This window comes from Tinamus guttatus, unplaced genomic scaffold (assembly GCF_059628265.1).
Source record: "Tinamus guttatus ecotype Peru unplaced genomic scaffold, ASM5962826v1 Tinamus_guttatus_pri_ptg000035l, whole genome shotgun sequence".
NCBI lineage: Eukaryota > Metazoa > Chordata > Aves > Tinamiformes > Tinamidae > Tinamus > Tinamus guttatus.
Window position 1 is genome coordinate 3,664,276 of NW_028288569.1, and position 17,323 is coordinate 3,681,598.

The following is a 17,323-nucleotide window of genomic DNA, read 5'->3' on the forward strand; positions in this document are numbered from 1 at the left end:
AATTATAGTGAGGGAAACACTAGAGAGAGGCAGAAATAGACTTGTTAAATTATATATATATATACATTTGAAAAATATATTATGATGAAAGTTAAATTAACTTAGTCCTAATAAGGATATAATAGCACTTTCAGCACCCTCAGGGTTTACGTTAGGAAACAGTGCTGTGCAATAGAAGCCTGCAGCAGCTATTTCTGAGACGCCAGCACACAACCTATGCACATATTGGGGAGATAACTGTCCCCTAGCTCCAGGCTGGTCTTGCAGGCTGAATGCCCCCGCAGTGACCAGGGTGTCTTGAGAGCCCTGCTGAAGCATACCTCTGGTTTGGTGTTATCCTAAGGGCATCCAGAGAGCCCACTCCAAGCCTATCCGCTAACACAAGTCAATGTGAGCAGAGACAATCGTGAGATTTTCCTCAAAAATAGTCTCCTGACGTGAAACAGGTGATTCAATGCCCTCCAGTGCAGGCAACTATGATGTTGCCGATGGTTTGCTCTAGTGACGGTGACAACCGTCAGACACAGGGCAGAGATATAAATTCAACTCTTGTACAATGCTCACTCATGTTACCTAGATGCTCCCACGACAATGATGGGAATCTAGTCTTCTAGGTACTGATGGTCTGCAACAGCTGTAAAGACAGAGGGTAAAAACATGTTTTGCCATATGCTTGGGAGCTTCTGTAACTTGGTAAGCTGAATATCAATCGCTCGATCTGATATTTTGGTGTTTTAGGATGTTCAAATCGCTTACTAGGAATTAGCCAGGCTGCTCTAATACAAGCTCACAGTATCTTTCTGCATATTTCCAATGCAAACTGAGACAAATTCCAGTAAAATCTGTACATTCTCTGCTCTCTGCTAACACCTGTCTTTTCACGGAAGGGAATCCCTGGTGCCTCAGTTGTGCAGCAAAGCACATGTTCATATTGTGATGAGATAGACTGGGACTGGCCACAGAGTTTACTGCTTTGCAAAAGATTCAAGCTTTTTTGTATTACTAGGTAACTGTCTTTGAGGAAGAACACACTATTTTTTATAAGAAATAACTTAAGAGAGAACAGTGTGCTAGAAATGCTAACATACAAAAGAGGGCTTTTATAAATAGGCCAGTGATCTATTCTTATTTTTACCACAGCATCTGCTTCTCCCTTCCCTCTCCCACCACTTGCTCTGTGTGGTTGAAAGGCAGCAGAACACCTAATCTCCTCAAACTGTCCACAAAACATCTAAATCCTGAAAATGCCTGTCCCAGAGAGCTGAGAGTAGGACCTAAATAGACAAGAGAGGTAAAGAAAACAAGCAGGAATTGTAGAAGATAGAGGGAAACAGGGGAAAAAGGAGAAGAAGAGGAAAAAAATAGGACTGAAGTCTCTTCCATAATATTTAACTAAGTGAAAAGCACCTTCTCATGGTTTTCTATCTAGCTTTATTCAGTTCTCTGATTTTTATATCAGAGGAGGTGATATAATTCCAATTCCCTGCTGCCTGTGGTACCTATTTGCTGTGACTCTCTGTTGTTTTCCTCTCTGTTGTAACTTACCTAGGCTGAGTAGCCCTTTTATATCCTGTGATCACTTGTGTGAGAGCTGTTCCTGCCCATTATTAAAGATTGTAACTGTTATTTGTCATAGATTTGGTTTTTAAGCCCCTTTGAGATTCTCAGACACAGTCTATAGGGCTTACAGACAATATGGAAGATCAAGAGGAAGAAAGATGAGGCTTTCTGTCTTTCTTTTTTCTTTTTTTTTTAACCTCATTAATTCAGATTCAGACTAGTAAAAATAGTATTTCTTCTTCTCACTGGTTTCATATGGGAAAAGCTGACAGCATGCCAAAACCAAATCTCAGTGAGAAGCTTTGGCTAGTTCTGCATGAGTGATTTACTGCTCCACATATAGCATTACGTTAGTCCCTCTGCAAGTATGCTCCCATCGTGCAGATAACGCAAGGGCATGCAGAAATTACATATCCGTACTCTTTCTGAGCAGAGTTAACCAAAGCCCAAAAGGGCACAGTCAAGAAGTCTTCAACCAGTAGATCATTGTCTCTCTCTTTTAAAACTACATAAAATTTGGTAAGCTATCAGGTCGTTTCCAAATGCTTGTATGAACAACCAGATATAGCTGTTCTAACAATGAATAACTATTACTGGATTTCCCTCAGCTTTTTTACTGCAGTTTAACAACTGAAGCCAATGCAGCTTGAACCATTACCTTTCCACACAAATTAGAACATTATGAAAACCTGTGCAGTGCTCTAACCCATGTCTGCAAAGAGGTCTTGGAAGGGCAATTCTTACTGGCAGCAAGCCCATTAAATCATATATTTTCATTCCTTTTGTAAGTTTGTCAAAGCAAGCCAGGAAGTTTTCTACTTCTCATTCTGCTCCATGAGAGATGTGATGGGCTAGACACAGGCAAGCAATACTCAGAAACGGCAAATGTACTGCCTTCCAGCCTCCATCCATTCAAGCAAGACTCACAGACTCACAGAATGGTTGAGGCTGGAAGGGACCTCTGGAGATCATCTAGTCCAAACCCCCTGCTCCAGCAGGGACACCCAGAGCACGTGGCACAGGGTGGCAGCCAGGTGGGTTTGGAAGATCTGCAGAGAAGGAGACTCCACAGCCTCTCTGGGCAGCCTGTTCCAGTGCTCTGTCACCCTCACAGGAAAGAAGTTCTTCCTCATATGGAGATGGAACTGCCTGGGTTTCAGCCTGCACCCATTACCCCTTGTTCTGTCACTGGCCACCACTGAAAAGAGTTTGGCCCCATCCTCCCTACAAGACACTCTGAACAAAACAGGAGAACTGACTCCAAAATGTATTTGCTAACAACTTAGCTCAAATTTTATTTCCAGACAGTCTTCCTGTAGTTGTCCTGATAGTGTTTCCCTCTACAGCCTCGAAGCATGGGTTCCCTGAATACCATGGCTTGACCCCACTGAGAGAAGCACAAAGTTTCAGAAAAGCCTTGCTGATCTTGTGGGTGGCAGAGGATGTCCTCAGACCTTCCCTTTGCTCAAGGCGACAGTGCCACAGGCAATGTCAGGCACTGGAGCTGCCAACAACAAAAGGGATAAAAAGGCACTCTGGGAGGACGATCATTTCCTTTCTCCCTAGCATCCCTGAAGCGTTTGTCCCTAAACCAGCAAAGGGATTTAACAAGCCCACCAACTACAGGCAGGCAATGAGCCCGCCACTAGATGTCACCAAAATGATACTATGCCTAGTGAAAGACGCCCAATAAAACCAAGCTTTTGGATTTCTTAGACTGTAAATACGAGATGATTATAGTAAAGGCATTCCCCCTAAAGTGATGTGAGGGTCATAACTTTCCAGTATAAATATCTGAAAACACCTCTGCAATTCACTGGTGTGTAAAAACTTGCTGCTGGGTAATCCGGGTTTACCTACACAAGAGACAATCTAATTAACCTTTCCAGAGAAACATTCTAATTTATGTTAGTTGCAAAATGAAACTACAAATATCAGATTAACTATTTTAATGCCAGTGGAGACTTTGTCAGGATAAATAAAATCCTGCTCTTAAAATGTCTTTGTGATAGGCATAAATATTGATATGCCAATATTGAATCCTATCGATAGGCACAGTATTGCATAGGCATCAATGGCACTCGATTCTGAGAGAGAGCACTCACTGTCATTACCCTTTCATGACTTCCAAGAGGAAAAGGGACCCAAGAGCAAAAGCCTCCAATGTCCATGGCAAGCCAGAGACACCAAGGGCTCCCGTCACTCCCTGATAACTCGTAGCACCTGCGTGTGGATCCCTGCAAGGAGGCATGAAAATTCATAGGACTCAAGTTGTCAAGAGTCAGACAGGTATGGCTACGGATGGAGGGGCTTTGGGGGCTCTAGGTCCATCAGCCTGGGGATACGCCGGGCATCCAATACTCCTCCCGGCCTGTCGCTGAAAAAACAGTCAACGTTGATAGTCTGCAACGCTTCCCTTGAGCAACACAGGCCCCCAAGTCAAAGGGCTTCATGCCTGCAAACAACAAGTGGATTTGGGGTTTATCAATACGGTTCCATATCGATAAATCGATATCGATGCCTAACGACACACATGTAGCTGGAGAGGCATTGATGGCACTCGATCTCAAGAGCAAAAACTCACTCTCGATATCTTTCATGGCTTCCAGGAGGGAAGGGGGACTGAGATGGGAAGTCCACAACGCCTGTGGCAAGCCAAGGCACCAAGGGCTCCCGTCACTCCCTGATAACTCATGGTACCTCATTTCCCAATTGATGGGAGCGTGGCAGCAACGGAAAGAACAGTCTTATTTCACTAGTAATATTAAGGCAATACAGAATGTTACATTTAACAAAACAATAAGCTCACTACATGCTTGGTTTTAGCAACAGCCAAAATTAGCAAGGTAATGCACTAACCATTACTATACGAGAAAGAGAACAGTGATTAAGAAAAAGATATATCACCAATTGCCTAAAGACATTACCATCATCCAGATCCGCAATCGCTGGCGAGTCCCTGTTGTAGCGAAGATTTGGAGAGCCTTCCCAGCAAATGGGAGGTCTTATGTGCTGCGTCCACCCGTAAGTGAGGTCTCCAAAGTCACGGCAAGAGGTTCCAGCTTTTATAGAGCCAAATCAGCAAATCACGATGACTTGCATTTTCTTTGTGAGCGGTAACCTCTGGTGCGGTGTACTTCCCAACCATCTGGGACCGGGACTTGGCCGGAGTCCAGGCCTCAGATCAGTGAGTTCCCTTCAAAGTCAAAAACGTTTGCATGAGAGCCTACAAAAGGCTACAGTTTAATAAGCCTACCTGCAGGTTAGCATAAACATGCCAACATGTCCACATGCAGGTTAACATAAGCAGTTCTACAGGTGAGCTGTGTACTTCTACTACGGGAGCACCATATTCATATGTAAGTCAACCCCGACTCAGGCATGTCGTTCAGCCCCTAGCAGTTCAACACCTTGTGTGCAGATCCCTGCAAAGAGGTATGGAAATCCACAGGCCTCGAGGCGTGAAGGGACAGACTGGGATCGGGAACGCTGGGTGTATTGGCCTCGGGATACGTCGGGCAGCCGATCCTCCTCCCGGCCCGTCACAGAAAAAGTGGTCCATGTCGATAGTCTGCAACGCTTCCCTTGAGCAACACGGGCCCTGAGCCGAAGGGCTACATGCCTGCCAACAAGGAGCGGCTTTGGGGCTTATCCGTAGGGTTCCACATCAATATGCCGATACCGAAGCCTATCGACAGGCTCAGAATTACACAGGTTATCAGGGGCACTCAATTCCGAGAGTAAGTGCTCCCTCTCAATGCCCTTTGATGCCTTTCACGAGTCAAAGAGACCTGAGAGCAAAAGCCACCAATGCCCGTGGGGAAGCAGAGGCACAGGGGCTCCTGTTACTCACCAGTAAGTCATGGCGCCTTCTGTGTGCATCCCTGCAAGGAGATACAGAAATCCAAAAGCCTCGAGGCATCCAGAGATGGACGGGTATCGCTACGGATGCAAGTGGATCGTGAGCTCTGGGTGCTTTGACCTTGGGATGTGTCATTCAGACGACAGTGCTTCCACCTTGTCGGTGAAAAGATGGTGTCAATAGTTTGTGACGCTTCCGTTGTAGCAAAAGGGGTCTCTGAGCAAAGGGGCTGCATGCCTGAAAGCAATGAGTGGATTTGGGCCCTATTGATAGGGTTCAATATTGAGATGTATCAACTAGATATCAATATCAAAACCTACAGATAGGCACATAAATGGAGAGACATCAAAGATGCTCGATCTTGAGAGCTAATTCTTAATACTTTTCTTGGCTTTCAAGAGGAAAAGGGGGCTGAGACAGAAAGCCCCCAATGCCGGTGGCAAGCCAAGGCACCAAGGGCTCCCGTCACTCCCTGATAACTGGTAGCACCTTGTGTGCAGATCCCTGCAAGGAGGTATGGAAATCCACAGACCTCAAGCGGTCAAGGGACAGACTGGTACGGCTACAGACTATTAGTATTTAGTGCCAGGTGTCTAGTTATCATCATTCTTCCCCTCTCTAAGGACAGCATGTAGAGTACGTACAGCCAAAGTAACTTTGCACAACCTGCAGTAGCTTGTTTACATAATCACCTGAGTTCTGCTCATACATTGCTTTAGAGATTAAAAATGCAAATTAAATCTATATGGTGAGCTGGATTATAGCAGATAATCCTCATTTCCAACATTTGCACAATTCAGCAAGCCCCACCTAGTTTACTGTCCATCAGTATTTTACTATCATTAAATTTTTGAGACATCTCAGAAATAGTTCTTAGCTTTGGAACTTATCAGTCACAGAGGTGATAATAGATCTTTACTCAAGATAAATAGTTGACTCTTGACTAAATAGATATGTACAGGGAAGTTGATGAAAATAGTGCTCAACAAGTTTCATTTAATGGAATGCCCCAACTAACATTGCCATTACTTGCAAGGGTAAACCAATTAAAAGCTACTTCAGTCTGGAAAAGCAGCATCTAAAGGGAGTAATGAAATCACTTTAAACAAATTATTTCAACCCAAGTTCTTCCATTTTCACAAGACCTGTTTTTTTTATTATTATTTTGCAGTCAATGTTAAACTAAAAGCATATTTCCAAATACACTCTGCAGTTCTTGTTTTTCTACTCCTAAAAAAATGTTTAAGATGACAACTACTTGTAAGGGCAATTTTGACCCCAAAATTTTAAATAATCGTATGTTCACCAGAAGAGAAATCAAAGAAAAAAAGAAGAGACTTTGACATCCCATGGTGCAGAAGTAGAAATATGACCTCAAAATCTCAGCTGGCACACAAGCACACTTCTAGGTAGCAAACACCAAGGTGTAAAATATGCAGAGTCTGAAGAACCGTTATAGAACTACAACTCCATTTTTTAAAAAAAAAAATGTGAAAACAAAGGAGAAAGAGGAGCATTAGAAGAGATTTCCCAAAATGGAAAATTCTCTGATTTTTAAAGCAGCACAAGCCCTTGGGCGGCCTTGCTTTGGAGTCAAGCAGTCTGAAAGGTTCCTGTTGTCCCGGGAGCAGTCCTCATAACTGAGTGGAAGAATGGGATGGTTCTCATCAGGCCACCTTAAAGCCATAATGGACACTACATCCTTTGCCAAGTTCTTATTGGACCCATTATCTAAAATAACCATTACAGTGTCAGCTACAAAGGGCAGTTATGTGAAAACCAGCATATTTACTTTTAATTAAAGATTTAATAAACCGAATGTTGACAAGGTGCCTACTCAAGGTCTTTTCCTCAGATTAAGAGGAACACAGTTCTCAACACACACAACGCAACCGTTTCTGTGTTTATTATGAATTAATAGCCGATCAAGTTTTATCTCAGTAGTTTATCAGGAAAGAACATTTTTAACTCAGAACATAAACCTTTGCTTAGAAATTATTTTCCAAATTGACTAAAATAATTTGCAATCCAGACCCTTCATAAACAAAATAAAATAGTTCTGGACATTTCAGAATGTATCCATACTTAAGTCTTCTCATTTCCCTTCACCCGCCCACAATTTTCACAAGGCTGGCTTCTTCTTTGAGAAACGCGTCCAAAACAAAGATACAGTCTCCATGTTATGGGAAATGTTCCCGTTTTCACAGGTTGCACTGGTAAAGCAGTAAAATTAAAACAAAACAAACAAACAAAAAAAACACAAACCGGAAAGTCACTGGAAAAAAATAAGTTATTTCATCTACTATCACTTATTTAAACATTTATGAAAAGAGTATTTTAATAAGTGCTGAAGTTCTGTAACAACATTAATTTTACTTCTAACTTGCTAGTGTTAACAAATTCACTTTTGGCTAATGTAATAAAGCAGCTATGACTAGGTAATATTTTAATTTTGAGAAAATATTCAAGATTCAAAACTATTATATTAGAAACTCTGTTCCCAGTATCTACAAAATAATTATCAAAACATTTCTGACAGTGCTACAGTAAGTCCCCAAGTGAACTACTTGATCTAGAGCTAGAAACTAATTTCAAATTTGCCTGCTTAGGGGCATAGCTCGAAGAACAGTCTGTCTGAACCGATTGCAAAGTTGATACTGTAAGGTAAAAGAAAAGGAAGCTAGTAACCCAAAAGGAAAAAGGTTTCAGCAGTACAAATGACCCTAAACTGGTCCATTAAACTACTCCTGTTGTTCAGGAAAGGAATCACATTTAGAATATAAACAGAAGTAGTCTCCACTCACATTATTCTGTCTCTTCTCTCCAAGACCTGCTCAAAACAACAGCTGTTTTTCTCGGGATTTTGTAGTCCATTAAGACACTCAATAATCTTAATTTCATCAAGCCAGATGCAATGGCTTTCTGTTACAATTTAGGTTAACAGTTTAAACTGGTGACCTGTAGAGAAACAATCCACAACTTGTGGACCTCAATCAACATCGTATACTGCTGCCAGAGCATACTTAAATGTAACCACGTTTTATAACCAAGAATAACCAGAGTAACTTCACACAGCTAAAAAATTTTTAAAAACATTCTGAATTATCTGTTAGTTGTTGGAAAGGTGCCCAAAATACTATTAACACTTTAACACTGGGATCTCAGCTTGTCATTCAGTTAGTAAACCGGACTCAAGAAAGAGACACCATCACATGGTTGCAACCATTTCAATATTTAAGGAAGCACTACAAGTGCCCGATGTTTTTTCCCCCACCAGTCTCTCAGTTCTGAAGGAATTGCTCAGAATTTCTGAGATTCGGTCAGGCTCAGTTCTTTTCCATCATACAATGCTTGCAGTTGGTTTGATTCGTATTTCAAGGATGGCTTTTCAAATTGTTTCCCAGGCTCCAGAGCATTCTGTCCAACTATTTTAAGATTCACAAATTTTATTTTCCAGGTGTTCTCTCTAACTGGACAGCGGATGAGTCCAAAAATTTGCTCAAAAACACCCAGACAGCTGTTGCCTCTATGTACTGTACCAGCCACTGCTACCAGCACCAACCCATGTCGAGACATTGTACACTTCAGTCCATCAGCATTCAAGTTGGGATTCAGCAGAAGATACTCTTCTTTAACCAACGAGAGCAGACGAAGGCTCACCATTTCTGCACCAACATATTCTTCCATGTTTTTTTCTAATGTATTGTAACAGAATTTCATTTTGGCATCCTCCCAGAAATGCTGTGGTCCCCATGTTTCTTCAGATTGTATACCCAACGGATGTTGAGAGTTCAGAAGTTCAAAGAACCACTGACAGAATTCTTCTCCTAGATCATGAACGTCATCATTTTGTAGCTTTTGGCTCTTCTCACGACTCTGCAATCAAGCAAATTTTTCTTTTTAGAATTTTTTAGCCATGACATCTGAGTTTGTCATTTGAAACAGACTAAAATGATTTAAATTCTCATTTTAAATATTAAATATCTGGGACTAAGTACCTTAAGAAACAGGCATTAAGTATTTGGGATCAAGTGCCTGAAGAAACAACAAAGCGTAATCTCTCCATTTTTAATATCATCATAATCACAACCTCAAGGGTATTATATGTGGCTTTTTAAATTAAGGTTAGAATGGTACTGAAAATTTATCTTGACCTGCACTTTATATTCTGAGAGCAAAGTCTGGTTCTAGCAAAAAAAACACGGTAAGTTTTTTGAATAGTTTCCACAAAGTCAGATTCTCACACTGAGGGACAAAATATCTGCTGTATAAAAAGGGTTTGTATAAGGAACTTATCTCTGGTCTTTATAATTCCAAAAGAAGGTCACAGAAAAATAAAACAAACCAACAAAAAAGATACAGACTCAAACTTAGAAATTAATCCTTGATCCAGGCAAATCAATTTACTTAAAAATGTGTTTATACCTAAGCCTTTATTCTGACTTTTTTCCCCGGTTTCATGCTACTTTCAATCTCTTCTTTACTGAATCTTTTAAACTTGCCAATTGTGTTATCTGCACCCTCTTATAGCTAGGAATAGCAAATGGTACTTAACCTTTTAACCATGTATATCCTGATCCTGACAGGATATTTCCAATTTACCTAGATATATTAACAGTGCGTGCAAACAAAATGCACAACTAATTCAGGAAGAATTGAAATCTGAAGAAACTACTGTGTTCCACATCCTTCTCATCACCATATCATGTGCCTGGATGTATGTCAGTTTGGTAGTAAAACTGCTGAAATTATAAAAAGGTGTTTGGTCACTTTCATGGTTGTAAGTCTTCCCCATATGTATAATTATAAGAAGTGCTCAAATCAAAGAAAATTATAGCTAATGTTATCTTTGCCACTGGGGAAAAAAAAGTATTGAGCAGTCTCAGCTACTTTTCTAACTGTGCAATTGAACATTTAAAACAAACAGAGGCAATATGGTGGGATAGACGGGTTTCAAACATTTTCACACAAGAGCATATACCTCCCTGGAAATAAAGTAAATCATTATCAAATCCTTCCTGCAACACTCAATCTGCCGAGAAAGTATTTTACAGTAGTGACCCAAAGTAAATGTTTCTGTGAGCCAGTAAAACCTTAAAAAGAAGAGTCTGAAAAGGCTCGGAGATTCCTTGATGTGCCTAAAATTCTTGGGAAAGAAAGGGCTCATGAAAGAGAGCATGAAATTGTTTGAAATGGATCTTCCACTGATTGCCGTAAGTTACTTGTGCCCAGTTTTCTCGTTTTACAGAACACGATACAAACACACCTATATATTACAATAAAGATATAGAGGGTACTCCAAAATAATATTTAAGGTTAATGCTGAGCAGCATAGGCTAGCAATTGAGAAGGCAGGCTGTAAAATTTTAAAGCCAAACTCACAACAAGTAGCAAGTGCAAATACAAGACAGGGACTGATGGTCATGCTACTAAATACACACCAGGCAAGGATGGCAAACCACCCTAACAAGGTCTTGTTACTAAATGTGTACTGCAACAAAGTAAACAATATGTTTTTTTTAAAAAAAATATTTATTATGGGTCAAGTTAAAACATAATAAATTCTTGATTGGAATTCTCCATTTGGATTGGTAGTTGCATTCTTGCTATGTGTACAACTAATATTTGAGAAAGGCTTTAACTTGCTCTTGAAATTAAACTCAGCTTGGAAGACACTTGAAGATGATGACCATGTGGAAAAGCATGCATGCAGCTGATGCTCAAATAAATACCCATGAGTGTTTATTTCCTACATATGTGCTTTGTTTATCCTCTGCTTTCTCTTACAGTAGGTAAAATTTAAGGTGACACACCATTCTACCTTTTTCACCTAAAGCCAATTGTAGAGTAAAATGTTTTTTGAACGAAAGTTATATGTGCAGGCCTTTTTTTTAATTCCCCCTTCTCTTTTTTAGTATCATCCATATTTTTTACTTTACAAGACAACTTTCTAGAAGTTCTAGAAGCATATAAAACAATGTTTACTAGAATGAAAGTCTACTTCTAGAATCAATTATTAAAATGTGTAATTTTTTACATAGTAGTTACAAATTGCAGTTTACTGAATAATAGTTTACTGCAGAACCAACATATGTCTCTGCTAGTAACTGGGTTTGGGCTAGCCATTTTTTTAAAAAACAAGAGCGCCACAAGGGTCAAGGCAAAAATAGAGGCCAAGAAATACACATGAGATAAGACAGACAGCTGAACTTACTCATGAAGGCATTTCAAATACTTGAGAAAATGTAATTTGTTTACCTTTGGTCCCAGAACTTCAACACAGGCCAATATTTGAGAAATAGTCTGGCAAGAGCAAATATTTTTGTTTGTTTTTCCCCCAAAGTGTACATAAAACTAGTTTAAAATCCATCCATAGCTAAGTCACACAATCCTCACGGGTCTTGGTTGAGAGCTCAACGCAAGAGCTTGTGCAGAAGCGTGAGAGCTACAAAGCTCTCACTCTCCAGACGGTGGGGCTGTTGCCTATTTATGTCTCTGTGCATCTGTACGTGCAACACACCAAAAAGCTCAAGCAGCTACTTGCAGTCACACGGCTGTCAAAAAGCAAGATTAATAAAAGACTGAAATTCCATTACACCACTGTAATCGCGCTAAGTGTCATAACTTCGGGCTTCAATTAACGTAACTGACATCTAGTCATGTTGCTTTAAGCCAAGACTGTGGGGAAATGGTAAATGGCATCAAGCTGGTACTGCTACAAACTTTACATTTCATTTTACGTACGCACTACACACACTGCACTACATTAGCTATAAGGAATAAGAATCAAGATGGCCTACAGAAAGTCCTAGTCTGATTGCACTGTCTCTAGAAGTAGATCAAGTCCTTTTACAAAAGGGCTATTTTTTTCTCCCCTTCCCCAATGACATTTCAGTCCAAAGTCTGGGAGACTTTTTTGCCCTATGATCTACCATCAGCACCACCCTGTCTTGCACTAGGACATGCCCTGCTAATACTGCTTTTAAAGGTATGCCTCATATAGCTAAACTGGTAACCCCTGGTCCATACCAAAACTCATAGGAAAGCCCACCACACAGAAAAATGACCAGGAGCTACTTAGGGCTTCTATACCATTAACATTGTCGTTTCCAGCTGTCTTTGAATCCACAGATTTATCCCAAATGCCTTGGATTTTAACTTACAGAACAGCTTAACAATTAAAAGCCTGAAGAAGACCCCAAACACTAGGAGCAATATCCTTTACCAGACAATGCAGAAGACTGTTTGCAGCAATGCCTCGGCATAATAAGCTTCTAAAGGGCAACAGTAAGAGATTTCGCATCTTCTTCAAGAGCAATATTTACCCCATAAACGTAAAGTGACTGCAAAGCAGCACTCACCGCTGCACGTGGCTTTTTGCCCTCTGACTGTGAGGAGCTGGATGTGAGCTGCCCGTTCCAGTACCGCTTGGCATGATCAATGAGTTGGTGCTTCTCTGAGGAAGGAGGCACTGGAACTCCTTGTATCGCCAAATACTTAAAAATTATTTCTCGATAGACTTTCCTTCGTTTCAAAAGTTCTTCCGCACTTTGGCTGTAAACCAAAATTGCATGAATGGCTTCTGCAAACGAATAAATTACAGTTAGCAGCTGCTTTTCTCATGATTAATAGCTAAACTTATACTATTTCTTCAACTTCTGACCAAGATTAAGTGAAATGGAAAAACTTAAAAGAATATTTGTAAATGGAAGCCTGATCTAATTAGTTGATTGAATTAGATGGAGATGATGAATACTGGGAACATTGCTAAAAACTGGTATTCTTGGTATTGAAAACCTAGCAGAAGTCCCTTATACCACTGCCAGTATCTGTTCAGAGCAGATTATTAGGTGAGTAGCCAAATGAAATTAGTAATATTCTCCCAGTGGGTTGAAATTAATCATTATTTTCAAACCAAATTGCTAGTCTGTGTGATTTCGGATTAAAAACACATTGTTATTTCCAAAAATATGTGAGGCCTTTTATTTTTCCTGCGAACAGCAAATTGACTGAGATGCAGACAGAAGATAATTTAAGTAACAGCCTAGTTTCCTGTATGTAAGAAAAGAAAAAAAAAAAGAAATCTAGAACCAAAACTTGGCAGATTTTAGACAGCACAGTTATTTGTCTATCTGGGCTTCTGGAGATTCGTGGAAACAGATCTAAATCTGTTTAATTCCCTGCAGCCACATTAAAAGTTCCAACTTCAGAAGGAAACACCATGTGTAATGGTATGAAGGCAGTGCACTAAAATGTAACTTGGGAAAATCTTCCAGAAGCTCTGTGGCAAAATCAGGAGACATGATAGGATGAAATCCAGTTTTTAAGTGGCAGCTACAGAGATCAGGTGCTTAGTGTTTCAGATATAGGAACTGCAGGCTTAAACAAGAGGCTAATAACTGAGGTGGAAAAGCCACATCTTTTAGCTCATTCTCCGAGTCCCACAAAAAGATAAGAAGGGAAATCAGACGCTGTTTAGCGCGCAGACTTTCAAACCCGCCCGCCTAGCGAGTGCCCCGGGCTTCACAGCCACTCCGGCTCTGCGGATGGCGCGCGGAGGCGACGCGCCGAGCGCCTCAAGCGACGCCCGCGGACTTGGGCGCCACCGACCGCGCACCGGGGGACCCGCGCCGGGGCCGGGGCCCGGGCCCGCTCGCACGGAGCCGGGCGAGCTCAAGGGCTCCCGGTGCGTTGCGCCCCCGCGGCAAGGGGCGGCCCCGCCGGGGCCTCCCGGAGAAGCCGCCGCCGGCCGCGCCCGGAAGCGCCGCCATCCGCCGCCCCCGGAGCGGCGGCTCCCACCGGGCCGTTAACGGCAGCAGCGCGGGCCAGGAGCCCCCCGCCCGCGGGGCGCCGCGCACCTTGGCGACTTTCGGGGTGCACGAGGCGGTTGGTGATGGTGTCGGTGAGCGCCATGAGCTCCTCGGTGTCCAGGAACTCGAGCAGCTCGCGGCAGCCGGCCTGCTCGCGCTCGCTCAGGCCTAACGACGCCATGGCCCGAGCGCACCGCGGCGGTGCGGAGCGGCGCCGCCGCCGCCTCCCTCCCTCCTCGCGGGCACCCGGCAACGGCGGCTCCCGGACACTGCCGAGGTTCCGGGCGAGCGGCAGCCGCTCCCTGCGCCGGGCCCCTTCCCCTCGCGCAGCCTGGGCCGGGCCTCTTTCTTCCCCACCCACCGCCTTTTATTTTTTTAAAACCACCTCAGTCGTTTCTCGAAGCTGCTGGCTCCTCCTCCCCCGTTGGGTGCTAACACGCGACATGGGGGCGGCAGGGCCTGGCCTCGCTGCCGCCGCTCGGGGCCGCTCCCCGGCTCGCTCAGCTCACACGGAGCTGGCGCCTTCACGAAGCGCCCGCGCGGGAGCTGCTGCCGGGCCGCCAGGTGCCACCACCACCCGCAAGGGGCAGGGGCGAGAGGGGAAAGGAGCACAAGGGAGAAAGGATGAGCAAAAAGGCAAGGACAAGGAAGAAAGCGCAAGGTTCGAGCTGAGATAAAGGCCATGAGGACAAGGGAGGCCTGGTGCTGAGACAAGTGCCAGCACCAGTGCCTCATCTCACTGGCCCAGAAGGAAAGGAGGAGACACGCGAAGCCCACCTTGAGTACAGGTACCATAAGGAGGCCAGCTCGCTGCTAAAGCTGCCTCTGATTTCAAAAATGTGAAAATAAACAGATTCTGAAAGGACTTACCTGCTGTGTTCAAGCAGCAGGGTAAGAGCATGAGTGATGTTTTTGTCACTGAGCGCCTCCATGGTGGGCTGCTCAGATCTTTCCCCTCCGATGATGGCAGCCAGTCCTGAACATTTTTGATCTAAGACCAAAAAACTGAATGAACAGGGAACCGGTTCCTGCCCCTCATACTGGGCCTGCAGTTAGTGCTTCGGGTGTTCATCTGCTGTTTCAGGTCTGGAAAAGCTGTTCATTCGGATCTCTGGGGTTTATCAGGACAAAAAAATCATAAAATAACTCTTCTCAAGCTAAACCAGAAACAGCTCAAATAACTGTGCTCACAGGTTTTTGAAGTTCAACTTTCAGATAAAGTTTTGCCCTAATTAAAGAAATTGAAGAGATTCTACACAATCATACTTAACTGCATGTTGTGCCAAATTTCCCCTTAAATGTACATCCCTTTTGGCAGCTAGGGTAACATGTAAAGTCTTCATCAAGAACAATCACCCTATTGTATAACCCACACGTCTTCGGCATACAGCTAAGTATGTGCCTGCCTTACATGCACTCGCCATGTAAAAGAAAAACCTTGCACCACAACTTAAGTGATTCACTTGCATATCTTTTAGAATTTACAAAACATTGGTTCATCAAAAACAGAGCACCTTACATGCTACTGATATAAATTTTGCTGTTGAAATGTGGGGCTTTTTTTTGCATTTCTTAAAATCAATTCTGCAGACTTAAAATTAGAAAAAGCTCTCTAGAAGTATGAATGACCTTTGCTGCAATTTGCTGATGTTCCAACATGCCTAATTAGTTTTGCAGTCTGCAGGGGAACAAAATTTAACTCGATATAGAATTCAGGAAAAATAAAGATGCCATTTTTAAAAGTATTTTTTTTGAGAGAGAGACTTGCTGTATTTTCACTGAATTTTCAAGTAATTTTCAAGTAACGACCTTAGCATTATTCCACTCCTATTCATCCCAAGAGAGAAGTGCATTGTCACCATAGAGATTAAAGAGCTTCTTTAATGTTCAGCACTGATCACAATTTGTTGCTGTTGTTGCTTAGCAAAGGCCAGCACCTCTAGTAGGAGCATGTCCATAAGCCGTTTGGTCCCTGAGCTCAAACTTTCAATTAGAAATGCTTTTATTATTAGCTTACAAAAATAGGAAGAGGTGACTAGAACTGTAAAATCCAGCTGTAACCCATGGAGTCACCGGAAATGATCCCCTCTCTTACCTACCAGAATGAATGTATGCATTTCAAATTCTATACCTGAAATGTCAGTCATTCTCTATTTTAACAAAGGCAGTGCAAAAGTCAGGTACTGAGACCTAACAGTACTGATGCATATGAATACATATTCAGGCAGTGCTAGACACTACTCTGAGGCACAAATGCGTAGCTGTAATATATCAAGAGGTCATAGCAGCAGCTACAAGAACTTAAGGATACTCACGTACACACTTAAATGGTACTGGCCATGGTATTAGATCTTTTCCCCATTGCTATCCTATGCTACATTTTTGAAAATGTTAGCTGGCATAGTGTTAATTGTGCTGATTGATGCAGACACCACTCTGGACAGAAAGTGTTTTATAAAAATTGACCGCAGCTTCACTTGTTACCATATGAAGCATTCTCATCTTTTAACTGGACATCCCTTTCACTTACAGTTCAGAATAGTTCAGAAACTAGTTGTTCCAGATACAGCTTTTTAACTGTCAAAATGTAAACTCAGGCAGATACAATGTCATTTCTGACAGCCCACAAAACACTCTCAGAATTCATATTATCTTTAGCTTATGTGGACCTGTCAGCAAGCACCACTGAGCATTTCTATCCTCATCATTAGGAACTTCATTCATCTACATCCCCCAACCTCAAAGGTCATTTTTTCCCATCACAATCATCAAATTTTTCCTTGTCCCATTTACCAGCCATAGTAAAGCCCTGTGAGGTAGGCCAACGTTTACAAGACTGCACTAGGTTATCAGTTAAGGATAGTGTTCTGTTGAGAAATTTTTTACTTGTGCCCGAGATGTTAGTATACCCAGGGAATTAAAACAAATGGTGGGAAAAACAAAACAAAAATCACATATGGTATGTTAAAATGCTTTGTAATAAGTTGACACTTTGTAATAAGTGACTTGTATATACACTGTAAATCTGATATTCGTTTTGCCTTCTATGTGCATATGCCACAGTACCAGAGATTTGAGACCCCTTTTCCTT

At 42.2% G+C, this 17,323-nt stretch overlaps 1 protein-coding gene and 1 long non-coding RNA gene across 2 annotated transcripts; both read right to left on the minus strand.

Annotated features, from left to right (window-relative positions):
• Nucleotides 1-2,371: 2,371 nt before the first annotated feature.
• Nucleotides 2,372-2,908, minus strand: LOC148595992 (uncharacterized). Its single transcript, XR_015913835.1, has 2 exons — nucleotides 2,803-2,908; nucleotides 2,372-2,490 (listed from the first exon to the last, which is right to left on the minus strand). It is a non-coding gene; the product is annotated as an uncharacterized LOC148595992 (long non-coding RNA).
• A 5,766-nt stretch (nucleotides 2,909-8,674) lies between these two features.
• Nucleotides 8,675-14,433, minus strand: CUNH3orf38 (chromosome unknown C3orf38 homolog). The gene is made up of 3 exons (XM_088533357.1): nucleotides 14,281-14,433; nucleotides 12,784-13,004; nucleotides 8,675-9,298 (listed from the first exon to the last, which is right to left on the minus strand). Exons 1-3 carry the CDS (start codon nucleotides 14,411-14,413, stop codon nucleotides 8,723-8,725), a joined length of 930 nt encoding a protein of 309 aa, XP_088389483.1. The 5' UTR covers nucleotides 14,414-14,433; the 3' UTR covers nucleotides 8,675-8,722.
• Between the last annotated feature and the right edge of the window lie 2,890 nt (nucleotides 14,434-17,323).

Bases quoted from the DNA above. Each gene is read 5' to 3' on its own strand.
- CUNH3orf38 (XM_088533357.1), bottom strand. From the start codon at position 14,413: ATGGCGTCGTTAGGCCTGAGCGAGCGCGAGCAGGCCGGCTGCCGCGAG. The intron at 13,005-14,280 runs GTGCGCGGCGCC...ATTCGTTTGCAG, and splicing joins GCACCCCGAAAGTCGCCAAG to AAGCCATTCATGCAATTTTG. The intron at 9,299-12,783 runs GTGAGTGCTGCT...GCTTGATTGCAG, and splicing joins GCAAAAAGCCACGTGCAGCG to AGTCGTGAGAAGAGCCAAAA.